The following is a 27,796-nucleotide window of genomic DNA, read 5'->3' as shown; positions in this document are numbered from 1 at the left end:
GGCCCGGGCGCCGGTGGGGGGGCGCCGAGTGGGGGTGACGGCCAGCATGCTGCTCGGCTGCGGCTCGGCCTCCCACACCCGCGGCGCCCTCGTCCTAGCCAGCAGCGGCGGCGGCGGCGGCGGCGGCGGCGGAGCAGAGAGCGGCACCCGCGTCTGCAGCGGCGCGGAGTCCGAGCGCGCGGCGCGGCAGCGGGGGTCGCGGCCGGGGCGGGGACCGGGGACGCGGCATGGCGCTGCGGCGGGGCGCCGGCGGGGCGCCGGGACGGCTGCTGTTGCTGCTGGGAGCCGCGTGCCTGATCCCGCCGAGCGCGCAGGTGAGGCGGCTGGCGCGCTGCCCCGCCACTTGCAGCTGTACCAAGGAGTCCATCATCTGCGTGGGCTCCTCCTGGGTGCCCAGGATCGTGCCGGGCGACATCAGCTCCCTGTGAGTGAGTGGGACCCCGGCAGCCCCTGCCCCGTCCTGCCCCACCCGGCGCCCGCCGCCGCCCGGGAGTTGCCTCTGGCGCCGGGACAGCGCGACCCTGACCCCACTTCCCGGCCCCTTCCTTTGCGTTTGGGTTGGGGCGCGCGGTGGGACGTGGGATGGTCTCGGGCCCCTGGGAGGATGAGGGGAACCCGAGATCCGGAGTCTGGGAAGCCAGACAAGTCCCTGGGGCAGTGTTTCTCAAAGTCTGACCCGCGGGCCACCTGCACCAGATCCACCTGGGGGGGCTTGTGCCAATGCAGATTCCGGGGCCCGCACCGAATGATGCAGGGTCTGAGAGCGGAGCCTTGGAGTCTACATTTGGCCTCCCCAGGTGATTCTGGGGCGCATTAAAGTTTGAGAGGATGTGTGTTGGGGGTGGGAAGGTTGTGTGGGGGGGCATGTGTATGCAGCTGAGCATGACTGGAGCGCTTGCAGAGGGATGAGGCCTCACCGTCCCTCCTGAAGTCTGGGGCTGTGGTTTACACGGTGCCCTCCTCTGGACCTGTCCACACTGCAGGTGGGGCAGTACCTGGGAGAAGGCATGTCACCTCTAGAAGTGGAGATGCCGCCGCATGTGGCCCGGAAGAGGGAAGCACGGAGGACCTGGTGGAGCATTGGGGAATGTGGGTGTCCAGCCCAGAGGGCAAGTGCTGGGAGTCAGCCGGACTCCTTGCCCTGAGTTCATAAGGGCTTCTTGCCCCACTCCTCACCGCGCGTTGTGCTGGCTGCTTATTCAGTGCTGGAGGAACGGACAGGAAAGGGCTTCCCATTATTGGTCCACCTGCTCAGGGGCTTTCAGCCTGGCCTCACACAGCCACTCAAACCACATGGCCAGCTCTCATAATGGCTGTGGAAGGGGCTACTGGGCAATATCTTCACTGTCAGGAAATGTTTCCTGCTGAAATGACTCCCACATCCAGGCCAGGGTGCTGGGTGACGCCAACTCAGTCATAGAGGCAGGGATTCCCATGGGGGGGCAGGGGGTTGCTCTTGTGCTCCACTTCCGCGTCTCCACCCCAGGCAAGGTGCTGGGGCCTGGACCCAGGAGTGAAGGACTTCCTTCCTGTATGCATTTATAGGAAGTCAGGAGAGTCTGGCTGAGCAGGAACAGAGGGCCTGTTTGACGCCTAATATTGCTAAGTCGGGTGACATGGAGCATTCCAGAAATGAGAATTCCCCTGGTTAAATCCCTTAGACCAGCAGCTGCTTAACGGATCTGCATATTAACTGAAATAATTCTGAAATGATGTATTGAGGTCCTACTGCGGCCAGAAAGGATAGGGGCCCTGGTGGCTAAAATAGTCAGGTTCCTTTTTCTGATTGGCCGTTAACTCTGGCAGATGGCGTGGCCTCCCACCACACATTCAAGTTCAGGGGTCTCTGGGTTGTTTCCCAAGGCTTTCATGGTGCATTTAATCAGAAGTGCTCTGAGCGACTTTCAGAGATGTGCTCCAAAAGGGAATGCTTAATCCCACCCTTGAGTTTCGTCAGCCAACACTAATGCTGTGTCTACACAAACAGAATCATGGGCAGAGGTGAAGGAATTATCCGTCTTCAGCTAGGGCCTCCTGTAGTTAAGTAAAGGAAGTGAGGGGTTATTGATATAAACCGGGTGAGATGATGTCTATGCAAGGAGCTAGACTGATAGTAATGGTTTCTATTATTCAGTCCAGTTTTCTTATTGATCCAGTTCATTGGAAAATGGCTGGACTCATCTTGTTCTTACCCCTGAGAAGACCCTGGCCAACCATTTGAAGCCTCATTCCTGAGTGGAGGAGTTTAAAGCACAGGTAGAGGATAAGGCCTCTTGTCCATCTTGCCCAGCACTTCCTCAAAGCAATCTTGTCCTTGTTTTGTTCCTCTCTTGCCCGTAGGAGCCTGGTAAATGGAACGTTCTCGGAAATCAAGGACCGAATGTTTTCTCATCTGCCTTCCCTGCAGCTGCTGTGAGTATGGGAAGTCCTCTCTGGAAATGGAGGTCGTGGAGGTGTGGTCCTGGGAAGAGCTGTCTATGTCTCTTGGGTATCAGTCCTTCCCAAGATTCCCAAGCTCGACAAGTAAACTGTGGCTGGCTTAGTGTTTACTTGCCCCGTTGTGTCCCCACTGAGCTGAGTCCCCAGTGCTCAGTGTCCTTTCCTTCTTTCAGCACATGTTTTCCTCAAGGACTTTATTAATTTATTTTTTTAACATCTTTATTGGAGTATAATTGCTTTACATTGTTGTGTTAGTTTCTGCTTTATAACAAAGTGAATCAGCTATACGTATACATATATCCCCATATCCCCTCCCTCTTGCGTCTCCCTCCCACCCTCCCTATCCCACCCCTCTAGGTGGTCACAAAACACGAAGCTGATCTCCTTGTGCTATTCGGCAGTTTCCCACTAGCTATCTGTTTTACATTTGGTAGTGTATATATGTCAGTGCCATTCTCTCACTTCTTCCCAGCTTACCCTTTCCCCTCCCCGAGTCCTCAAGTCCATTCTCTACATCTGCATCTTTATTCCTGTCAAGGACTTTACTGTAGATGCCATCGCCCATATCCAGCAACTGGGGACATGATTACATTGAATTATGACCTGAACTTCACCTAAACATACCATTTCCCAAACACCTCACTTTAAAAGAGAACCTCCATTTTTAACCTCTAAATGTTATTATGGAAATAGGAGCTCTCAGGTCATATTTACTGAGACCCATAGGGAAGAAAGGTGAAATAATGGGGGTGACCAGAAAATCTGGCCAAAGGGAATCCACTTGCCATTGTCCATCAGTGTCTGAGTCAGGTCGCACACCAGATGGGCCAGTTTTACACTGAGAAGAGCCCATGTTTGCCCACAGATCAGAACATAACAAAAGAAACAGAAATGGCTTTGCGATGTGACTCAAACTTTACACTTCTGCATTGAAACCTAATGTCTCTTATTTTCAGATTGCTGAATTCTAACTCATTCACAGTCATCCGGGATGATGCTTTTGCTGGACTTTTTCATCTTGAATACCTGTAAGTTTTGTGCTTTGTCTATTTGCTGAGCGTTTGGTGTCAGTGGAATGGCTGTATTGCTTTCCAAGCTGGAACAGCATCTCTTAGAGAGCTTAAGGGTGGAGAAAATTCAGAAAACCCCATTCTGTTTTCAGCACTGACCTTTTATAGTTTACTTGTGTATAAACATGCTGAGACAGGAGGAGTTTGGAGACAAAGAGGGGGAAAGGAAACAAAGAAGGAAAGATATTCATTCATTCTCTGCTGACATTTAATTTGTCATGTCATAAGCACAATTGGAAATTACATTGGATATTTTTACCTCTCAAAGCTAGACATGGATTTGCTGATCAGCCAGAAATAAAGCTGAAGGATTCTGAGGGTTACATATTTTTAAGAAAGTCTCCCTATTTGGGGATACAGCTTCATGTTTTTAGTTTACCTGTCCTATATCCTGTTTGCAGTGTCTCCTGTGAGCTGCAGCTGAGGGTCTCATTTTGTTTTTTCTCCTTTAAAATAAAGGTTATTTTTCCCTTTTCAGTTGTGCATTTTTTCCCCCCAGCAATGCCTGGCTCTGATTTCTGCCTCTTCACACTTTCAGGTCATCTTTTTTCCCTTTAAGTTCTTCCACCCTTGTCTTCTGTCACCTTGTAATAATATTAATCCTGCTATCAGATGGAATTTCCTTACTTAACATTCAGGGCGATTTTTTAAATCCATGTCTCTGCTTTCTTATCTGAGGTTAACAGGTAGATGTTTGAATTCTAAATACATCCTGGGTCTAAGAAAGCTCTCTGCTGATTTCCTGTCCTCAGGAAAGATGTCTCTGGAGAAATTCTTTCTTCAGAGGATACATAATACGGGTACTCTCATGATACTTGATAGTCTAGGTAACCTGGGAAGAGTGGTCAGGCTGAAGTGCTAGGCCAACTAGGTTCTATCAAAGCACATCAACAGTCGATGGAGGTGGTGAACAAAGAACCATCCATTCTCTCTTTCAAGCAGTACATCTTCCTGTCAAGGTTACTGAGGAGGAAGTTCGCTTCTCAGCTTATACTGAAGTCTATTACTGAATAGACCCCTGATTTTTAAAAAAACCAGGCACCAGATCACTCTCAGTGTACGAATCAAGAACTGTTTCACTAACGAAAAACATCATGTTGCAAAGTCTCCCTTGGACCATCTCATCAGAGACTTTCTTACATTTGAAGAAATGTGATGCCGTAAACTAAAATTTAGTTCTCTGTGACCCTAGGGAAGAGTCCTAGTGCATTCACTTCATGTATTTCCCACTTTAAAGCATGGCTGGAGTTATTACTGTAAGGTCCTGTGTGCAAGCCCTAAGACATCTTAGCACAAAGAAGTTTGGCCCATGCTCAACTTCCTTATACATTCTATTTCCAAGTAGCCTAGAGATGTTGAGAATATCCTTGCCTTGTCACCCACTTGTTCAGAGATGACACTGTGTAGGACATGATGAACTCAAGCTTGCTGGAAGCCAAGCTTAATGGAATTCTCCCTGGGCAAAGACTTTAATATGAAGAGGTGAAACAATGGGCTCCCCTCAAGGGGCAAAGATGTTAACAGAAGTATTAATAGCCAGGCACTGTGAAATGTAAGAAGGTTGGAGGGGGGAAGATGTCTGGAAGCGTTCCAGTCTTGCGGAATTTGAGAATATCTTGCCTTTGTGTAGAGTTTTCTTCTCTTTTTTCCCCCAAGATGTTTTTACCCATGCTGCCAATTCTGACTTTGAAGACTTCCAGGCTGCTTCTGGAAGGAGTGCAAAAAGCACACTTGTGTGGAGGCACTCTTGCACACACACCCAGCTCCCACTTGGAATCTGGTATAGCTGACCGAGCCTTTGGAGATGAATTTCTGAAATTTATAAATGCTTTTAGATTTCATTCTGAAAGCATCCCAGTATCGTTTTTTTTTTTTTTGAGATATTAAGCAGAGAAAATTCAGTTTAATTATATGGCTGTTCTCCTTAGGTTCATTGAAGGAAACAAAATAGAAACCATTTCAAGAAATGCCTTCCGTGGCCTTCGTGACCTGACTCACCTGTAAGTCCTGTGAAAAGTGTTGTAAGTCCTATTTAATGTGTAGAGTGAGGGTCACGTCCCAGTGCCTCTCTCTTTCTTGATTGTTTTGTACATATTGTAATAGCTTCTGAAGGAAACTCATTGCCAGATTGCCCGAGCGGTTTCTGTATTGTTGATCAGACACCAGCCCATTGTGATCACTCACACACTTGGCTTTCTTATCTTCTCTGTCATCCCGAATTGCCGTTATGGTCCACATGACTGCTTGTGACAGGAGCACTCTGAGCTGGGAATGATGGACGAGGTGGAAAGGAATGGAACATGTATCATATACCTACTCTGTGCCAGGCCCTGGGCTGAGTGCTTAGTGAGCCTTCCCTTCTTTATATTTCACCATAATCTGTGAGTCCCCATTGTACAGATTTGGGAACTGAGGCTTACCTGGCTCATTGAAGAATGTTTGTTGAATGGAGGATCAACATTAGGATGAAGTAGAATAGAGACATTTTTGTGGTTCCTTTAATTTGGATGCAAATAGCTTTTTTTTTACGTTGGATTAATCTGTGGTTTAAGCTAAGCTCTCTGGGTTCTTTAATAGCTTTCTGGAGAAAAAAATTAAACAAACTGATTTGAATTGGCATATCAAATAAAGCAAGCACACACACTTAGCAAATTTAGAAAACTGGAAAAATAGTGCCTGTGCTTATGAAAATGTGAACATCGTCATTGTCTTGGCAGGAGCAATTTATTAACCAGGAACCAGTCCCATCTGCACGCTAGAAACTTTGTGTTTGAGTAGGATAACATGTCCCATCTCCATAGTCAGCTTATCTGTGGTAAAAAGACAATTGGGGAAGTTAGAGGGCTTTGAGTAGGGGTATTAGGCAGGGTGGCAATACCTCCAGGGTGTGTAACCATAACCGATACAACATCTAAGGAGATAATCATTCACATCAGACCCTGATAGAGGCAAAGGGGTCTGTCAATAGGCTCAGTAAGCACTTGATTCTGGAATGGTACCAATCAGAAGTCCTGCCTAAGTTACAGCTTGTAGAGTAAGGAGATGAGGGAGTGGAAATGGGAGTCTAAACATCTGGAGCAGCACAGCCGATCCTGGACAACATCAGACTCTTATTGGCATTATTCCTCCATGTTTTCTTTCCTTGATATAAAAGTCTTGATTGTTTTTTCAGATTCAGCCTAGATGCCAAATCCCCACGTTCTTGTAGAGGCGAAGACAATGGGCTTTGAGTCACAATAGACTTGAGTGAAAATCTCAAGGCCACCATTTGTTAGTATTACTTAGCCTTTTTCAAGCCTCACTTTTCTCATCCTTAAAAATGGGGATGGGGCTTCCCTGGTGGCGCAGTGGTTGAGAGTCCGCCTGCCGAGGCAGGGGACACGGGTTCGTGCCCCAGTCCAGGAAGATCCCACATGCCTCAGAGCGGCTGTGCCCGTGAGCCATGGCCGCTGAGCCTGCGCGTCCAGAGCCTGTGCTCCGCAATAGGAGAGGCCACAACAGTGAGAGGCCCGCGTACCAGAAAAAAAAAAAAAAAAAAAAAAAAAAATGGGGATGATTATACAGACCTCATAAGATTGCCGCACGTAGTGGGTTAGTGCTTGCTTGCAAATCATCCGGCCCATTATCCACGGTAAATGTTCAAAGTCTGGTTGGCGTTGTTATCATCATCATCGTCGTCATCGTTTACAACAATAGCATCATTCCCTCCCTCCGCTAATGAAGAAGCCTCAGTTTTTTCCAGGGGCTGCTGAGTAGCCTTGGCAGTTTGGGTGGCTAGACAGGGTCTGCTAGGAAGACAACTGTGGGAGTCTGGAGAAGAACAGCTGTGGCAAGACAAATCCAGTTCCCAGAAGTCAGGAATGAAGGGCTTTGTTTTTGAGCAAAGGCTCTGGGCAGATTATGCGCCTAGAGCAAAGCCCGTGTGACTGGTTGAGTTCATCCAGATGTCAACTTTCATCTGACCAGTTGGCTGTGGGTCCTTGGTCTGAAAACAGATGTAAATATGCAGGTATTGTGCATATGTATTTGCATATCTTTGTGCATGTGGGCCCTTGGGTACATGGACTTCTATTCATGTGTGCACATAACTGTGTGTGTGTGCTTGCACATTTGCACATACAGCCATATGCTGTGTATCACCCATATGTGTGCAAGAGGCACCTCCTTGTCTGTGTGACATGCAGGGGGCACACACAGAGGGAACAAAGGAGTCCTTTGTTTGGGTCCAGAGCGCATCTGATGCATTAGAGGAGATGTAAGCCCATCCAGCGTGGGTTCCCATCCCACAGTCAAGCCTATGGGGCCCGCCTTCCCCCAGCTCTCCAGCTCATTTCCGCGAATGTGCCCACAACACTGGGCTCTCAGGGCGCCCCTGTGCACACCCAATTCACCCCATTACTGGGCCTTTCCCTTACATCCTTTCCCTTGCCCAGGATACGGTTTCTTCTGCCCATGATCTCCTGGAATCCGCCTTTTCCTTCACAGTCCAGATTAAGTTCTGTCTTTTCCTTGGAGCCATTCCTGATCTCCCCTCCACACCTCTTGCAGCCCTCTCAGCTGATTCCACACAACCGGCAATTTGCTGTAGACACTGGCCATATTGGTTGGTGCCGTTTCACGGATGTTAGTTTCATCTCCCCAGCTGTGTTGAAAGCTCCCTGAGGGCAGGGCCCCTGCGGATCTTCCATTAGCTCTGCTCTTCCCCCAGGGTCTCACACAGGGCTAAGCCAGCAGGACGTTCTTTCTGATTCACTGACTGACCAATGAGTTACTAAGCTGGGTTTTCCATATGTGCTCTACTGCAGGGCAAGTCTTATGACTTTTAAAGTTGACTCCTCTGGGCTGGAGATGTACGTAGTAATAAAAGCATTTAATACACTGTTGAAAGAATGAACTGATCCTCCCAGCCCACCCCATCCCCTTTTTTTGTAAACTTCTAAGCAAGGAGAACACATCAGCTCTCTAAGGTTCACGCGTGTGCTTAAGGAAGTGACTATCTGGAAGTTGCTTGTTTTAAGTATCTGCTTTTTACCTTTATGAACTTTTCCAACACCTGCAGACTCACATCCATACGTAAAGAAACATAGATCAGGTTTCAAAGCATTGAAGGAGCAGTGCCAATCTGTAACTGAAATCTAGGACGTTTGTTTTCCAGCGGTCCCACAAAGCCCAAGGGACCAGTTGCTGTTAAGTAGTTTTAGAAATGAACTGCCATGAACTTGTACACAAAATGAAGTGGAAAGTGAGATGTTATGTACGGAGTCTGGTCAGGGTAGGGGTGGACAGTCCATCTAAATAATTCAGTTTTCTGAAATCTAAATTGAACACTTGGAACAGTCACTAAACATTCTGCTTTTTTTTTTTTTTTTTTTTGGCCTTGACCATTCCCTATATGTTTATCACTTCAATCCAATGCATTTCAATTCACTAAAAATGTTTAGCTAAACTACTAACCTTTAATTAGCTAAAAAAATTGTACTTTACTTTCCAGAAAAAGTGACTAGCAGCCAGAAAAAAAAAATCAAAACTGTCTCCTTTTTAAATTTCAAGAAGCTACTTCTAGAGAATGTTCAGTCTGATTACAGTCTGTAGTCTATAATCTACAGTCTGTAGTTACGATTTCAATCTGTTCAGCCTGTTTTCCAACATCTTTAAAATTGTACCAATAAATCATTTAGGAAAGGAAGGTAAAATAATACATGAAATTGTATTTTAATCCATTCGTGGTTAACTGGATGGGAAAAGACATAATTTAGAAACTATAGGTCTCCCTGTATTCCATGGCTCTCATGTAGCAAGAATGTTTGGATTTAAAATGGGCACAAAGCTTTCTTCCCTAGCTGACTCTAAGGAGGAACACCCTTTCATTCCTACTTCTGGGATGGTTCATTATGATGCTACAAAAGATTAATTTCATATATATTTTTAAAGAGGTTGGTGCTGAATTACCTACATGTGGATTATCATTTATATGTTTTGCTGTTTGTATACTCAAATGTATAAAAGAAAACAAAAGTAAGCATCAGTTTTTTGGCTGGCTCACACTAGGGCATGATGCCTGGGAGAAATCAGAATTGATGTACATCATTTCAACACCTATCATCTTTCTACGTCAGCAGCCCAGCACCATGTACACTCATCTTCAGCAGGATGATGACAGGGCACTGCATAATCCTGAATCATCAGAGAAAGCATTGATGATGTTTGTTCAAGTCTGCTTCCTGGAGATGGGGGGTAGATTAGGACATTTTAGAAAGATCTCCAACACTAAGAGCAAAAGTACAAAATATGGTTTCTGGTCGACCTTAATTAATGAGAAAATGAAATTGGTCACAACCAGTCATTCCCTAAACATTGTGGTTCACTGAGATTTTCTATTATCATCAGGGTTAGAGCTGAGATTCTTTATGTAAAAGAATATTTACATAAAGTAAATACTATTTTTGAATAATCACAAGTAATAAAATTCACTTAGATGCCCCATTAGGGAACTTCTTAGGATAAGACTGTACATCTGTCTTTTTATCATTCTCATTTTAGTGCTTAAATCATCCATTCAGAAAGACTTTACTGAGTACCCACTATGTGCCAGGCACAGTTCTAGATGCAAGGTTTACAGATGTGGACAGACAAAAATCTCTGTCCTCATGTTGCTTATGTATAGGGAGAATACAGAGTCAGTAAACAAATACATAGATAATTAATATATATTGTATGCTAAGTGACAGTAGTGCAGTGAAGATCAACAGAGCATGGAAAGGAGTTGTGTAGAGATCAGGGAGTGTGGTAAAAGTGGAGGACAGACCTAAAGGCGGTGATGGATGAACCACATCTAGGGGAAGAGCGTCAGGCAGATGAACACCACGTTCTGAGAACTTGAGCTGGGAGTGTGACTAGCCTGTGTGAGGAATAGCAAAGGAACCAGTGTGGATGATCTGAATCATCAGAGATTCAGTCCCACAGGTAAGTGGGAATGGAGGTAACTAGAAAATGGAGGGCCTTGGGTGCCATCAAAGGGACTTTGACTTTTATTCTGAGAAACGTGAGATGCCATCTGAGGATTAACATGTGCATCAAGAGCTTAATAAATGCTTGTTTTAAAAACAAAACAAAAAACTGACATTGTATGCTCCAGCATCTATAATGTTATCTTTGTATAACTAAACTCATTTCTTTATCTCAGTATCAATGACCAAAGCCAGAAATTGAACTACCTTTTGCTAAAGACGTTTAGAGCTCTGTTTTAAATCACTTGCTTTATTTAAGGGACTTCAGAGGGATAGGGCATGAAGATAATAACCACATTAAAATGTGACCTTTTTGTTCTAGTTCTTTGGCCAATAATCACATAAAAGCACTCCCAAGGGATGTCTTCAGTGATTTAGATTCTCTGATTGAACTGTAAGTAATGAAAATTAAGTTTATGTGTGCTTGTCTTGAAATCCTCTCTCCCCCTATACTGCATTTCTTTTATGTTGTAGCTAAAAATCTATGACAAAGTAGCGAATACTGGGAAACAGCATATAGTTTGTACTGTGTTAGCTTTGCCATTTTGGAATATACTTAGTAGCATTAGGCCAATGGTAATTCGGCATGCTGGGTCGGGGGGCTTCCTTTCTCCCAGAGAGCAGTAGCGTATCCATCTGCGTTGTTTTCTAGTGCTTGCCACTCCTTGCTGTGGCAAAGTTTAACAAGATCTTAAAGTTTCAATTGTGTTTGCCAAAACTATCTTCCTGTAATGTCCTGTTTTTGCTTGTGAGAACCTATGCTGGGTGGTGTTCTTCTGTCACCCCTCCCCCATTTCCACCATGGCGTGGTGACAGTTTCAAGAGGATTTGGAAAAATGGTGCTGTGTCAACTCTGAGCACTCTCTGCGTGCTATACGGTTAAAATCATGGGCACTGAAGAGTGTTAAATAAAGTCAGTGGTATGTAAAAGACATCGGATGTATTCAATACAAAATTTTAAAAAAAATCCATTTTGGGGAGTTATTAAGTATGTCAGGATATCAGGATTTCTGGAGTTTCATGTTAGGGCCAAAATATTTCCGACATGTCTGTTTCTCTGTGTCTGTGTTTGTTTTGTTTTTTAGAGATTTAAGGGGCAATAAGTTTGAATGTGACTGCAAAGCCAAGTGGTTGTATCTGTGGTTGAAGATGACAAATTCCACTGTTTCTGATGTCCTGTGTATCGGTCCACCAGAATATCAGGAAAAGAAGCTGAATGACGTGACCAGCTTTGACTACGAATGCACAACTACAGGTATTCAGAACCTCTATCATCAAAGTCTTATATTTAGAATAACCCTTTGTTTTTCTTTTAGACTGTCAACAGGGAGTGGGGAAACATGGGGGTAAAAGTTTTCTATCAAAATTATTTTAGGGGAAATTTAAGCATTCTCAAAGAAATGATTTGATGTGTCAAGGAAAATAATCTCAACAGTTTGGAAGGATTTTTGTTAACTGCACTGGCTTTACTTTTGATTCTTTTTGATTCTTTACAATATTCAAATTTGTCTAAAGATTTTTTTTTTAAGGTCAAAGGTGAGTTTGGCATGAGAACATTTTCAAAGCAGTCTAGGTTTCATATAAAGACAGTACAGAGAGACCTAAGTCACTGTTCTCTTGATTGAATACTATGAAATTTATAGGACATTTAACTAATAAATACCAGACTTTAAAATTTATAAATTGCTTTTGTAGTTCCATGTAAAATGAGATAACTAGGCATCCTAATCAATGGCAAAGTAGGAATATAAGTTAACAACTAGTTATCAAAAGGAAAAATTCACATTGAGGAAAAAAATGTCAAGAAAGTTTGATTTTGTTTTCTAGAGTCTGCCTCAGGGTTTCAGTTTATACATTTTCAGGTTATAAGATAAAACTAAAATACTAACTGCCTCAACTGTCATATCTTGTAGAGAGCCCAAGAATATCTCCATATGAAAGGCTTAGATGGAGTTTCTGTAGCTTCTAAAAGCCAGATTTTAAAGGAGAGTGGATTAATCCACAGTATGAAACCTGCTTACCAGACTTATAAAAATAAACACTTAGGCTGAGAGTTGGTATCTACAAAGCCTCAAGTCATGTCAGTAGGAGCAGCAGAAATGAGAACTCAGAAAATAGTCATGGAAACTCAAAAGACAAAAAAACTCTAAGAACAAAATATCACATTTAGGCTAGTCCTACTGCTATCCCCCGATCTAATAAACAAACAAACTCAAAAGTAAAAATTATTTCTAGATATCTTTGTAAATAGGAGACCTGACAAGTTCTGTTCTTTTCTGAGAGGAAACCTGAAGTCTTATGGAAATGCCCTTGTCTTTCATCACTGAACAGGGACTTATTCAACTGTGTAATTGGCAGGTGCCCTTTAGCCAGCTGAGGCCACTGGGGGGTTATTTATTGTATTGTAGAGCAGTGCAATATATCAGAGGTCACGGTCAGTGACGTTTGCACCAAAAGGTGGCGTTCAAGGCCATGCTGTATGAAATGTGAAACCCCAGCTCGCTGGGGCTCCTCTCTTGCCTCTTCTCATTTTTCTGGAGAGTTCTCTAAACCCCATGCTGAAGTGAGCAGCTTTTCCATTGTTCTCTTCTCACGCAGCCTTAGTGTGTGACAACGTTGCCAATCTCAGAGAGAAATGGCTTGGACTATAGAGGGCCTTGGAAACTAGGAATCTGTCCTAAACCCAGAATCTCTGGGGCAGCATGAGCCCCTTAACCATTTGGGGGCATTGTCTTATACATATTTATCTTTGCTAACAAGCTTTTTGCTAAAATTTAGGAAGTCAGCCCCCCTGCCTGGAAACAGGGAGAAGATGATTCTGTCTTGGCTCTTGTTTTATCCCTTTAAGGCTCATGAACAGATGAGCTCTCACTCACGGTGTCTTCCATCAGGAAACAATGGTGCCACCATGTTGTGACCCCCTCCCCCTCCCCCCAAATATAGTCCCTGCCTTGTAAGGACTAGGTCGATAAAGTATGAGTTTTGGGGGTTCCTGTCTTCTGGCTCAGATCAAGCCTCATATGCTGGTGCTCTATTTAAGGCCAGGGAGGAGATATAGGTGAGGATGGATGGAAGTTGGAAAGCCAAGTCTAAGACTCATGGTACCATTACCGCATCCTCACTCGAGTTTGGGGAAGAAGCACATTTTCTGAGTGCACTGTTTTCCTCTTAGCTCCGGGTTTTAGCAAAGGAGTAAATTCTTCCAGTAGATGTCTCACCTTGTTCTTCCCAGGGAGAGGAGGGTACGATTACCATCCTGTTCCTCAGCGCAGGGGTGTAATTAACCCTACAAAGCCACCCCTGGCCGGTTTCAGCTCTCCAGCGTAATCAGTCCCTCCATAACCCTCTGCTTCAAGTCTATTTTTAACCACCTTAAAAATCCCTGTTACCCACTCATAATTCCCCGTTAGGTGGATAATTCACTAAATTCCTTAGAGGGAGTGAATTTTGCATCCTAATTGTCCCGTTAGTTTCCCTATTTCAGGGCTGATGAAAATGCAGAGAGAAATAATGCATTAATGTGCAGTTTCTCTCCCAATAGGATCAGCGTCATGTATAATTTATTTTCTGCAAGTGCTATAAATAGGTATGTAAAAATCTGTTGATTCCAGTGGGAGCAAGGCCTAAATTGTAAGAGTCCCACTGACATCATGAACTTAATCCAATGTGAATGGAAGTGGAAGTGCTTTTTGCAGAGAAGGCCATTAATACTTTAACACCAGTAAATTGATGTCCTATCAGCATGTGGATTGTTTGAGATCTTTCCACAGTGATTGTGCTTTTGCCGTTTGTGAGAAATAACTTACGATGGGGAAGATGTTTAAAGAGTCCTCTCCCCCATTCACACAAACGCACATTCATCAATCATATTGTTTCACCGGTTTCTTCCCTTCTTCCTTCTTTCTCTTCTCCTTTTTTTTTGGACAGGAGCGGCGAAGGGGGAGGAGTCTCCTATTAGGAATTAGATTTATAATTCGAATGATTTAACAGTCTGTGCTGTGCCAGATAGCCAGTATATAGAGAAAATATTATGAAACCAATGTTTGGGGGAAATCAGTGAAAATAGGACCATGAAAGGCTAGATTTGTAAAATGCTCTCTATTTTTTTTTAAATAAAATTAAAATTCTGGAATTTTTTTTAAAATAAAAAACTGGAACTTTTGGGTCTGCACTTTAAACGGCCTGCATTTTTAAGCTCACAAGTGCTCGTGTTTCTGAGAATTCAGAGTGTAGTCAGGAAGCTCTGAACGCAGGGAGTTGGGGTTATAAGCATCAGGAGTGTTAGGTACCTTGGGCAGACTTGGATGAGGCAAGGCAACCGGAGATGCTGGAGGAGGTTATAGACATCTTGGTGGTAATTAAAAGAACACAGCTGTATTCTCTGAGTCCTCTTCTACCTCCAGGAAAGAAAGCAGACCGTGACTGCTTCCATTTCCCTTTTCCCATTTACCAGCCTGTGAACACGGAAGCCTTTTGCAGCGTTTTCCGACTTCTACACTGGGGCCACCAGGGCCCACAGGAATGAACCAGGGGTTTTTCAGTTTTTAGTCTTTGACCAAGCAATGCTGGTATTTTGGGGGACTTGATAGAGGAGGGGGAACTAGGATCCACGGTGACTCTTCCCTAAGTCTTCACGTAGGCAGCTTCACACTGTCACTGTTACGCGTGTAGAACTCCTGAGTGATCACCGCAGCCGAGGCTGGGCGCTAACACTTAATCCTCACTCTCCTATTCGGCCTCTACAGTAACCTTGTGAAATAGACGTTGCCCTCATTTTACTCCTGGGGAGCCTGAGGCTCTTGCCCGAGCTCCTGGAGCTGCAAGTGCAGGCGGGGTAGAAACCAGCTCTTCCGAATGTTCCAGAAGGGGGGGTACCTCCTCCACTCTTGCCAACTGTCCCCACTGTCCCTCGGCCACCTCTTGCTGTCTGGTGCAGAGGCAGCCTCCTCTTTGCTTCTCCCTCGTCTCCCTGTACCTGCAAGCGTCCTTCATTCAGCCCCGTCCTCTCCCCCCACGGTCAGGGGCGAGGCCAGCCCTCCCACATTCGCCAAGCCAGCAAGCATTTACTCAGCAGCTCCTGTCCACTGAGAACACGAGGGGCCCCTCCAAAAGGTAACATGCATTGAGCACGCACCCTGTGCAAAGCACTATTCTACGTGAGTATGAATCATAACAGACGATGAAGAAACTGAGGCAGAGAGAGGTTGGGTAACTTCCCTAAGGTCACTCAGCAAAAAGCCAGAGTCAGCGCTCCGGCATTTTATCTTAGATGCCATTAAAATGAACACTCGCCCCAAGAGATGGCCCAGGGGTGACCAGGACAGTGGAGGGGGACTGTCCTTGCTTGGATCTCAATTCCATATTTATCGGTCGCCTACCGTGTGCTGAGCCTGAGGTCGGCATGTCCACCACATTCCCTAGTCTGTTCCTGCCATCGAGCTTGGATCATTGCCCCCATACTGCAGATGAGTAAACCGAGGGCTCATAAGGGGAGGTGCGCATGCAGCCCAGGGATTCAAACACAGGAAGTGGTTTCAGGTGGTCTGACTCCAGGACAGCGCTCTTTCCAATGCCTCACGCCGCCCTTACTCCTCAGCTTTACCTTCTGCCCACTGACTGGCACCTGCTCTTCCGGCCCCGGCTCCGCGCTTCCCACCTTAACACTCGCTCAGCTGCTCTGCCCCCTTACCTGCCTCTGGTCCTTTTGCACGGGCCCTCCTTACTCACTACCTGGTACCTGCCCTTTTAATGCCTTTCTCAGTTGACATCTTTCATGAGGCTTCTGAGTCAATTATTTCTTGAGTGGCTGCTGTGGGCTTGTGTCATTGGAGCTCCGAGAAGTGTAGGACCTTCCTTAGGAAGCCCTTGGTTCAGGAGACACACCACGCTGGCTGTGTGTCCATGGCCGGGCACACACCCTCTCTGAGCTTCAGCTTCTTGCTCTAAGATCTCTCCCATTTCTTCAAATCTGACCCTGATGTCTCTATATTGGAGAGTAAATCCTAGTAAATAATAAGATGTAAACAACATTGCCTGATTATGAGTCCAGCAAGTTAGGAAGGGTCCCTGATTGGACCGGTCAGGGCAGCTTTGCAGAGGAGATGGGACTTCAGCGGGCATGGATAAGGATTGGGTGGGGAAGAGGTGGGCAAAGCCAGGATTTTCTCATAGGAACTACTTTCCTAAGCCAGACGTCCACCCTCGTTTTACCCTGGGCACTTTTAGCCTGCTAAGAAGCAGTGCACCCTGAAAGATCTCTGGCCAAAGAAATAACGTAAACTTTATTAGTATTTTGTTTTTTTAAAAAAACTTCTTTCTTCATTGTTTCTCTAGCTACTGCACACACTAACTGTTCTTGCATCCGAGGGCATGCTAACCCTGTTTCTTGGTAAGACTGTACATTCCCTACCAAGATTTCACAGAGTGAGTCATTGTAGCTCAGGGAGCGACACAGATGATGGGTATTGACTTGCCACTAAGTGTAAGAGCAGAATGCGTGCTTAAATAGGACGGCGTCTATGTTGCTGGAGAATCTAATAGATCTCCTGTAACTGCTCCCTGAGCTGCAGGGCACTACCCAGATCCCAGGCACAGCCGTACTTAGCACTGCTACGAGTCCAGTAACCAGTAAACACACTTAGGTTAACTTCCCCACACAGTGGGCTTTATAAACCTCCAAGACCTCATCAAAGAGTTTGGTTTGGTTTCCAAAACTGCAGCGTGCCCTTTGGGGAATTTACTTTTAATTTTCTTTACTACCTGGACTATTCTGAGAGAGCTAAAAATAACAGCATTCCCCAAAGGAATTTGACCACAGCAGCCCTTCTTCATAGAGTAAATTTCACCATAGTTTCAGGAATGATGCCCTGCAGTATCCTTTCTGTCCTGTCTTTCTGAAAGCCAGGTCTCACCAAATTTGTTTAAAACTTTGAGATCCTCTAGCCAGACTTGTGAGCTATTTATCTCAAGGAAGCTGTATTAGAAGCTGTGCGTTCAGTCTGCCAATTCTGCACAAGCCAGAACCCTCTGGGCTCACCCAGAGTGAAACATGCCATGATGTGTGTCGTTTCTCTCCTGCCCTCCCCCCTCCCCAGTCCTCTTTGGAACTGATGAGAGAAAGGATAGAAGGGGAATGGCGGTCCATAATGCCCACAGGAGAGCTCACGGAGACTTTTTTTTCAACACCCCTTCCCAGATTTTGTTGTTCATCAGACTCTGCCCTACCAGTCGGTGTCAGTGGATACGTTCAACTCCAAGAATGATGTGTACGTGGCCATCGCTCAGCCCAGCATGGAGAACTGCATGGTGCTGGAGTGGGACCACATCGAAATGAATTTCCGGAGCTATGACAATATTACAGGTGTGTTATGGCTTTGACTGGATGTACTGACCTCATTTCAGCGTGGCCTAAAGCCCGGGAGAGAAGAAATGTTCTCTGTCACCCTGAGAGGGAGCTTGGCTCTCTGGCTTGGTTTGATTTGGGAACACATTCCAGCCCACCCTCTTCCCTCCACCTTTTTCTGGACATGGTCAGTTATTGGTGAGAGCAGAAACCTTAGGTGGTGATTCTATTTATTGCTGGTGATCCTTTTGTAAAGGGAGAGGGTGATGGGGGCCTGTGGTGGGAAGCATTTTCCTGAGATGGTAAGAAGTCACTCCCAGAATCCCTTGAGTTTGAGCAGTTATGACGGCCTCAGACTGCATGAGCGTTTTAGCAGCTAAATGAATCCTTTGACTTTTGTAAGCTCTCAACTAATATGCGAATGCACACACCCATGCGCACACACACACCCATGCGCACACACACGTGCTCACGTACACACATGCACACACTCATGAACACACACACACTATAGCTGTTTCTATTGCCCCCTTGCCAAGTCCTGGTGATCACTACTTCCTTTTAATAAGTACATACAAAATAAGCATAAATGGCTTCCTAATTCAAGCCTTTGGGATAAGACTTAGAGCTTCATTTGGGGCCATCATTGAATCCCAGTGTCTTAGCGCTACTAAAAATGGACTGTCTACTTGCTTTTTAAATAAGTGGATAAAGTCAAAATAATCTTTCAAAGACTTCTCATTTATCAAAGTGCAATCTGATAATAATACTGACTTTACAAACAGCACCATGTGGCCTGACTCCTGCCCCATGTGAGGGTTTCCTTCAGTGATTCCTTCTCTGGTTCGAGCAGTGTCTTGCTGGGGCAGAGAGAAGTGTATCCAGGTAGCATTTCCAGATACGGAGGTTCTGGCCTTGCAGCAGGTGCAGGGATGCAGGGAGAGCATCGTTCACCCTTGGGGAGCAAAGCTGTTAATGAGGCTGATCTGGCAGCCCGGAGAGGTCTATGAGACGTAGATCTGACGCTCTGACATGCCATCTGGCCTCCCAGTGCTGAGCCCACATTCCTGGGAGCAGCTCCGCTCGCTCCAAGCGCAGACTCAGCACAGAGCAGTGCAGGTGAACCTATGGAGGGAAGCCCAGGCCTCAGGACCCTAAAGCCGGTCCATGTTAGAGGAAACGAGGTGAGAGAGGAACTCGCCACCTGCATGTTTTTTGTTTTTTTTTTTTTACATCTTTATTGGAGTATAATTGCTTTACAATGGTGTGTTAGTTTCTGCTTTATAACAAAGTGAATCAGTTATACATATACATATGTTCCCATATCTCTTCCCTCTTGCGTCTCCCTCCCTCCCACCCTCCCTATCCCACCCCTCTAGGTGGTCACAAAGCACTGAGCTGATCTCCCTGTGCTATGTGGCTGCTTCCCACTAGCTATCTATTTTACATTTGGTAGTGTATATATGTCCATGCCACTCTCTCACTTTGTCCCAGCTTACCCTTCCCCCTCCCCATATCCTCAAGTCCATTCTCTAGTAGGTCTGTCTTTATTCCTGTCTTACCCCTAGGTTCTTCATGACATTTTTTTCCCTTAAATTCCATATATATGTGTTAGCATATGGTATTTGTCTTTCTCTTTCTGACTTACTTCACTCTGTATGACAGACTCTAGGTCCATCCACCTCATTACAAATAGCTCAATTTCGTTTCTTTTTATGGCTGAGTAATATTCCATTGTATATATGTGCCACATCTTCTTTATCCATTCATCTGATGATGGACACTTAGGTTGTTTCCATCACCTGGCTATTGTAAATAGAGCTGCAATGAACATTCTGGTACATGACTCTTTTTGAATTATGGTTTTCTCAGGGTATATGCCCAGTAGTGGGATTGCTGGGTCATATGGTAGTTCTATTTGTAGTTTTTTAAGGAACCTCCATACTGTTCTCCATAGTGGCTGTACCAATTCATGGATTTTTGCTTCCATCTTTTCTCTGACCTGGAAGATCGGTGAGGGCTGAATGAGCAGGCCCCTCTGCCTTTTCTCCTCCCTCTCACATGAGGAGGTGGGAGCAGAGTGAAGCCGTGCTCTCGTGCAGGGAGTTCTGAGGCCAGTGCTTGTTGCCAGTGATGGTTGTGGGCTTGCAGAGAGCCAGGTTCGGGTTAGTCTCGTTGGGGCTCATAACAGCTGTTTGAGGTGTTATTGTGGGTTCCCTGCCTGTAAGTAGAGGACAAGCGACCTCTCTTCAAGAGAGAGGAGGCATATGGACTATAAAGAGTTCAGGTTTTGAAAACCTATGAACATGGATTCTACTCCTGACTCTGCCATGTGCTAGGAAGTAGCTGTGGCCTTTGAGCCTCTGTTTTCTCATCGGTGAAATGGGCAGAAGATGTACCTCTCATGGATGTTGTGAGAATTGGATGAGTGCCAGGCACAGAGAAGGCAGTTCTTCTTCTTTTTTTAAAGTGTTTCCTCTTTCTCTTTTAATTAAAAATTTTTTTATTTATTTAATTTATTTTTGGCTGCGTTCAGTCTTCATTGCTGTGCGTGGGCTTTCTCTAGTTGCGGAGAGCTGGGGCTACTCTTCATTGCTGTGTGTGGGCTTCTCATTGCGGTGGCTTCTCTTGTTGCGGAGCATGGGCTCTAGAGCACAGGCTCAGTAGTTGTGGCACATGGGTTTAGTTGCTCTCTAGCATGTGGGATCTTCCCAGACCAGGGCTCGAACCCATGTCCCCTGCATTGGCAAGCAGATTCTTAACCACTGCACCACCAGAGAAGTCCCAAGCAGGCAGTTCTTAATGCTGGCTTCCTCCTCACCTTTCCAAACGAAGAGATGAAGCCTCAGGCATGTTGAATCACTCCACTGTTACTTCCAAGGCATGTTACTTCCAAGGCAGAGCTCGGGACCTGTCACTGCTGCATCCCACCCTTTCCTTCTCCCAGGTTGACCTTGGTAGAAGGGGACAGCATTGCCCTCCACCTGCCCTTCCTACATACAGCAGCTGGTCACACCCCTAGGTTCATCAAGTCATCCATTCATTTTTTCATTTGTTCAAAAAGATTTCTTGAGCGCTTACTCTGAGCCAGGCCCAGTCTAGGTGCTGGGGCCATAGCAGTGAACAAGTCACAAGAAAACCTCCACCCTAGGGCTTCCCTGGTGGCGCAGTGGTTGAGAGTCTGCCTGCCGATGCAGGGGACACGGGTTCGTGCCCCGGTCCGGGAAGATCCCACATGCCGCGGAGCCGCTGGGCCCGTGAGCCATGGCCGCTGGGCCTGCGCGTCCGGATCCTGTGCTCCACAACGGGAGAGGCCACAACAGTGAGAGGCCCGCGTACCGCAAAAAAAAAAAAAAAAAACCACAAAACCTCCACCCTCAAGGAGTCTGTGTTATAATGGGAGAGAGAGAGACAATAAAATAAGACAAATAATTGTAATACATACAACACATTAGATGGCAGCATGCTAAGAAGGGAAAAGGTGGCAGGGAGGAAAGGTTTGAAGTGTTGGCATGAGAGGACTGTAATTTTAGATAGAGTGTCTGGTAGAGGCCTCATTAAGAAGGTGTTTGAATAAAACTTGTGGGACATGAGGGCTTGATGCTCGTGGAGAGTGGGAACGGTGGGGAGAACATTCCAGACGGGGAAGAGTGAGTGCAGCAGTCCAGAGGCAGGAGGGTATTTTTCCTGTTTGATGAACAGGCAGGCGACTGGTTTGGCTTGGACAGAATGATCCAGGGGCAGTTGCAGGAGACAAAGTCAGAGAGGTCAGAGGGCTGATCATGGGGGCCTTGCAGGTCCTACGAAGGACTTGGGCTTTTACCTTTGGTCAGAGGTCAGCCAGGCTGCACAGAAGATGCAGGTGCCTGCTCCAGAAGGCTGGGTTGTGTCCAGCTGCTGGGTTGAGAGTAGTCCATGTGTGGGGAGGGGACCAAAGTGGAATCAGAGCAAGTAGTTGAGAGGCTATTGCAAGGATTCAGGCAAGTGCTAATGGCCTGGACCCAGCGGAGGCCGCAGAGCTGGGCGTAGGAAGTGGTCAGTGAGAGCAGAGTGGCTGTGGCCAGAGCCAGGGCTGGAGCTTACTGGTTTCCAGGGATTCCTTGGCCTCTGAGTGTTGAAGTCTGAATCTTCTGAGAGGTGGGCAGCTGGACATGCAGCCCACTGGGATCCTCTTCAGAGCCAAGCCCAAGAAGTGAGCTACAAAATTGTGTTCGTTAAGTTTATGAACTCCAACATCACACTGGTTTTTCATAAATCTGTCTCTAGATCTTTCTAGTTGGTGACCTTGGCCAAGTTTTCATTTCCATGAGCCCCTTTCATCTGTAAAGTGGGAATTCCATCTGTAAAATGGTATCATCATAGTATTGGGCCCATGGGAATTTAACTGGGTAGCTTATATAACACTTAGCATGGGGCCTGGCGTATAGTAAGTTCTCAACAAGTGTTGGGATATCAGTTGCGGATAAAAAATAGATATTTGATTACTATTCCTTGCTACCACCGCTAGGGAAATCCACCAGGTTTGGATCCTTTACTCTTCATGAAAGCACACAGATTTCATACATCAGGGTCCCAGCACACATTTCCGAATACATATTGCCGATTTCCTGTCACATTGATTTCTGATCACATCTTACAATTCAACCACCTCTCTTTTGTTTCTCTCTTCACCTGGGTTTCCAGGCTCAAATGCAGCCTCCTACAGGAAGCATTTCTTGATGACCGGATTGGAATGAAGTCTGCTTTCTCTGCTCCCTTATTACATGAATTTCCATTAAACACAAATCTCGTCACATAATTTTTCACTTAGAGGAAGGCAATTTACATTTACATACTCAGTGATTTATAAGCTGTTTCTTTCGTCAGCTGCACAACCTCATAATGTGTACTTATTGTCTCTATTTTATAGTGAAAAAAAAAATAGGAGCAGCCCTCCTTCTCCCATAGACCCTAACTCTTGGACTTCAATAAAATTATCTCCACAACTTTCAAAAGCATAGGAGTGCCAGGACCAGCAGAGCATGGCCTGAGGGAGGCTGGGAAAGAGGGTGGTTACAGAAGTAGGGGCCTTGCTCGCTCTGTGGAGGAAAGAGTGTGGCTCACTGGAATTCAGCCTGGTGTGAAGGAAAGCCCTGCAGCTCCCACGAGCTGGGCAGATGACAAATGGATGAGCAAGGGCACAGCCCCAGAACCACTTGCCTCGAACAAGACCAAGGTAAACGTGGACCGTTCTCTCCTCATGGGGCTGTGCATGCCTCATTTATCATCTCGTTTGATCACAGGGTGATCCCAGAGTCAGCAAGAGCTGGGCAGGATTTTCTCCATCCATGGCCGACAAGTCTGGGGCTCCGAGGAATGGGAGGGACACATGCTTCCCCCTCTGTGGCCCTGCTGGGCATTGTGCAAAAGGGACATCCATCTTGTAGTGAGAGAGGGAGACCCAGGGTCATGAGCCGCCCGCTCCCCCCTCCCCGCACAAGTTTTGCTCCTTACGTCTTCTCCTTTTTCTCTCTACATCTCTTCTCAGCTCTCCTGGTTTTGGTTAATTTTGTTTGCCTTTTGATTTCTGCCCACTAAGTATGTTGCAGCATCTCTCCTCCTAGATTAAAACACATATTCTCACATATACACACACACACACACACACACACACACACACACACGAGGATTTCTGCTGCTGCTGACAACTCCATAAGCTACAACTCCACAGGCTACACCTGGAAAGAGGATGCTTTATGGAGCATCTCCAAGAAAGGAATTCTTTCTTTCTCACACGGCCCCTTGGCTGAGACCAGTATGGCTGCAGGATGTTTCTGGGTAGAAGGGACCTCCTTAGCCAGGGACTCAGGAGGAGCATGCACCTCAATTAGTGCTGTCAGGGGGGAGTCAGCGCAGTTTCTGAGGAGCAGTTTGGTAGTTTAAACCCAGAAACCTTAACAACGTGCACAATGTCTACCCCGCAATCTCTCCATTTAAGAACACTGCCAGATGGTTTTCAAACACAGATTTCTCTACAGGGAAGCCTATTACTTAAATAATGAAAAACTGGAAATAAGTGCAATGTCCAGCAGTAGGAGATTAAACAAAATATGGTGCCTCCATGCAATGGAATACCATGTAGTGTTAAAAAATCAAGTTGTAGAAGATGCAATAACAGGGGGAAATGTTCACAATATAGTGGTCAAGGAAAAAAGCAGGTTATAAAAAATCCATATACACTATAAGCCCAGATCTATTTTTAAAAAGCACATTTGGATATGTGCAGAGATTGGCAATTAAAGAAATATATAAAGATATTGTGTTATTTCAGCATTTGCAGTTGAAGTGATTTTGATTTTCTTCTTTGTACTTTTTGGTACATTGGTGGTGGAGTGTAGACTGGAGCCAGACTACCTGGATTTGGATCCCAGGCTCCATCACATTATAGCTGTGTGACCTTGTATAAGTTACTTAACTTCTCTGTACCTTTATAAAACGGGTTACAAAATTAAGTGTATGCTAAGTATATAATAAGCATGTAAAGTGCTTAGTATAGTGCCTTTATGTGTTACCTATTATTATTTCCAAAATTTGCTTTGATGAACATTAAAAACCTTTATACTCAGAAAAAAATGCAATAATTAGTTTTAAACAAAGGAAAGGGACCAGGTTCTTGCAGGAAAGCCAAAGCAGTGGAAGAGAAAAGTAAATACCACCCTAAAATCCACCCACCGTCTGCCCCCAATGTTAATACTGAGGACAGAAATTGGGTAATTATCCTTGTAATTTACAGACCAAATTCACTTTGGTCCAAACTGCCTAGAAAATTAGGGGAAAGAAATAACTTTTAATTGAATGACCTAGATGATGGGCCAATACTCTTTGAGATGTGGGTGGTCTTATTGCTGTCTGGCTGGAACGGTGAGGGTGGGGGGTCTGGGTGCAGATAGGGAGAAGGTGATGGGAGGTGACCCAGACAGGGGAGTCACGACTGAAAATGTTCCCCTTTTCCTGCAAAGTTCTGGTTTGGTGCCGCATGAGCTAGATCATTCAGATCACGGCTCGTGATCTCAATTGCGTCAATGATCCAATAATGAGAGTGACTAGTTATTGATCACTTCCTGTGTGTGCAAGCTCTGTACTAAAAACCCTGACCGTGAAATTTCTCAGGTAGTCTTTACAGCGGCTGTGTAAGGTCAGGGCTGGCAGCATCCTTAGTCTTATCTGGTAGGGGAGGAGCCTGAGCACAGGGAGTTGAGGGAACCTCCACAGGGTCAGAAAGCTTATGAGGTGCTGGGCCATGTGGTCTAGAGTCACAAGGTTTAACACTGGTCTATTCTGCCTCCGCTCAGCTTCAGAAATCAGAAAAGGTCAAACATCCTCAAGAGCTCTCATTACATTTTTTTTTTCCTGCCTCTAAGTCCTGACTCCTAGCTTTTTACCCCCCAAGAGAAGAAACCCGTTTAAATGCCTCATTCTCCCCTATGGAGTCGGGAATAGCATGCAGTCAATTCGCTTGGTGTCTTAGTGAATTTCCTGAATTATACTCCTGCCTCTAAAGATGCCAGAGACCCAGGTGACCAACACTTACCTATTTCGATGGAGGTACTTTTAAAACTTTTTTTTAATTGTGGGGAAATATATATAACATAACATTTACTGTCTTAACTGTGTTTGTGTGTGGTTCAATAAATGCATCAATCCCCAGAACTCTTCATCTTGATAAACTGAAACTCAGTACCCATTAAACTGTAATTCCCCATTCTCCCCTCCTCTCAGACCCTGGCAACCACCACTCTGCTTTCTATCTCTATGAACCTGACTACTCTAGGTACCTCATATGAGTGGAATCATACACTATTTGTCTTTTTGTGACTGCTTATATCACTTAGCATAATGTCTTCAACATTCATCCATGACACAGCACGTGTCGGAATTTCCTTCCTTTTTAAGGTGTAACAATAATCCATTGTGTGTATATACCACATTTTGTTTATCCATTCATCCATCAGTGGACACTTGGGTTGCTTCCACCTTTCGGCTATTGTGAATAATGCTGCTATGAACATGTCGTACACATATCTCTTCAAAACCCTGCTTTCAGTTCTTTGGGTACAGACCCAGAAGTGGAATTGCTGGATCATATGCTAGTTCTTTGTTAAATTTTCTGATGAATGGCCATACTGATTTCCACAGTGGCTGAACATGTTATATTTCTCACCAGCAGTTCATAAGGGTTCCAGTTTCACTGTGGACAGGCTTCATTTTTTTAATTTACCTAAAGATTTTATTATTGTTTTGTACCAATTAGATTTCCATAAAGATTTATCCTTTTCATTCTCTTGATTAAATGCAAAAATATTCTGATTGTTTAATATATTATTATTCAATACAGTTAATTTAGCTAAAGAAATTTTTGTTATGTATAGTTTAGATTTACATAAACAAATATTTACTCTGTTCATTGTTCTTTGTTATTTCTTTTTTAAAAAAAATGAACTATAGTTGATTTACAATATTGTGTTAGTTTCAGGTGTACAGCAAAGTGATTTCATCTTATATATGTGTGTGTGTGTGTGTGTATATATATATTTCAGATTATTTTCCATTGTAGATTATTACAAGGTATTGGATATAGTTCCCTGTGCCATGCAGTAGGTCCTTGTTGTTTATCTGTTTTACATATAGTCGTGTGTATCTGTTAACCCCATACTCCTGATTTATCCACCCCTTTCCCCTTTCGTAACCATAAGTTTACTTTCTATGTCTGTGAGTCTGTTTCTGTTTTATAAATAAGTTCACTTGTTTTATTTTTAGAGTCCACATATAAGTGGTATCATATAATATTTGTCTTTCTCTGACTCTGGATGAGTGTTTCTCATGGTGGCTGCCCTAACCCCATCTCCCCTCTTCTGGAGCGCAGGTCAGTCCATCGTGGGCTGTAAGGCCATCCTCATCGACGACCAGGTCTTTGTGGTGGTTGCCCAGCTCTTCGGCGGCTCTCACATTTACAGATACGACGAGAGCTGGACCAAGTTTGTCAAATTCCAGGACATAGAAGTCTCTCGCATTTCCAAGCCCAACGACATCGAGCTGTTTCAGATCGAGGATGAGACGTTCTTTGTCATCGCAGACAGCTCCAAAGCCGGTCTGTCGACCGTGTATAAATGGAACAGCAAAGGATTCTACTCGTACCAGTCTCTGCACGAGTGGTTCAGGGACACGGATGCCGAGTTTGTTGAAATAGACGGCAAATCACACCTGATCCTATCCAGCCGCTCCCAGGTCCCCATCATCCTCCAGTGGAATAAAAGCTCTAAGAAGTTTGTCCCCCACAGCGATATCCCCAACATGGAGGACGTGCTGGCCGTGAAGAGCTTCAGGATGCAGAACGCCCTCTACCTTTCCCTCACCCGCTTCATCGGGGACTCTAGGGTCATGAGGTGGAATAGTAAGCAGTTTGTGGAGATCCAGGCTCTCCCATCCCGGGGGGCCATGACCCTGCAGCCCTTTTCTTTTAAAGAGAATCACTACCTGGCCCTGGGGAGTGACTATACGTTCTCCCAGATATACCAGTGGGATAAAGAGAAGCAGCTCTTCAAAAAATTTAAGGAGATTTATGTGCAGGCGCCTCGTTCCTTCACAGCCGTCTCCACTGACAGGAGAGATTTCTTTTTTGCATCCAGTTTCAAAGGGAAAACAAAGATTTTTGAACACATAGTTGTTGACTTAAGTTTGTGAAGGTGTGATTGGTGAATTTAAAAGACGCGTAGCTTTAGCTCTCACAAGAGAGGACCAAGGGGGGAAAAAAGCCAGGTTCACAGGTCTGAAATTACAAATGCACTGGGGAAATAGTTAGAAGTTTTCAAACTTTTAGAACTCATATTTTAATCAGGGATTGCATTTATTGGCTAACTGCATGACATGTCCATTCTCCCACTTAAAAAGACATCTGAAAG

At 45.2% G+C, this 27,796-nt stretch overlaps 1 protein-coding gene across 2 annotated transcripts; it reads left to right on the top strand.

Moving 5' to 3' along the window:
- Positions 1 to 23: 23 nt before the first annotated feature.
- On the top strand, positions 24 to 27,578 carry LGI2 (leucine rich repeat LGI family member 2; the record flags this gene model as incomplete). Of its 2 annotated transcripts, XM_079709901.1 has the most annotated exons (8): positions 24 to 424; positions 2,341 to 2,412; positions 3,396 to 3,467; positions 5,438 to 5,509; positions 10,839 to 10,910; positions 11,602 to 11,771; positions 17,712 to 17,876; positions 26,761 to 27,578. In XM_079709901.1, 8 exons carry the CDS (start codon positions 228 to 230, stop codon positions 27,576 to 27,578), a joined length of 1,638 nt encoding a protein of 545 aa, XP_079566027.1. The 2 variants fall into 2 exon arrangements, with proteins under 2 accessions (XP_079566027.1, XP_079566026.1); XM_079709900.1 differs by lacking the exon at positions 10,839 to 10,910 and having other exon boundaries at positions 228 to 424; positions 11,602 to 11,835; positions 17,686 to 17,876.
- Positions 27,579 to 27,796: the final 218 nt, after the last annotated feature.

Source organism: Hyperoodon ampullatus (assembly GCF_949752795.1).
Source record: "Hyperoodon ampullatus genome assembly, chromosome: 1".
NCBI classification, from domain to species: domain Eukaryota; kingdom Metazoa; phylum Chordata; class Mammalia; order Artiodactyla; family Ziphiidae; genus Hyperoodon; species Hyperoodon ampullatus.
This window is presented reverse-complemented; position numbering and strand designations above follow the sequence as displayed.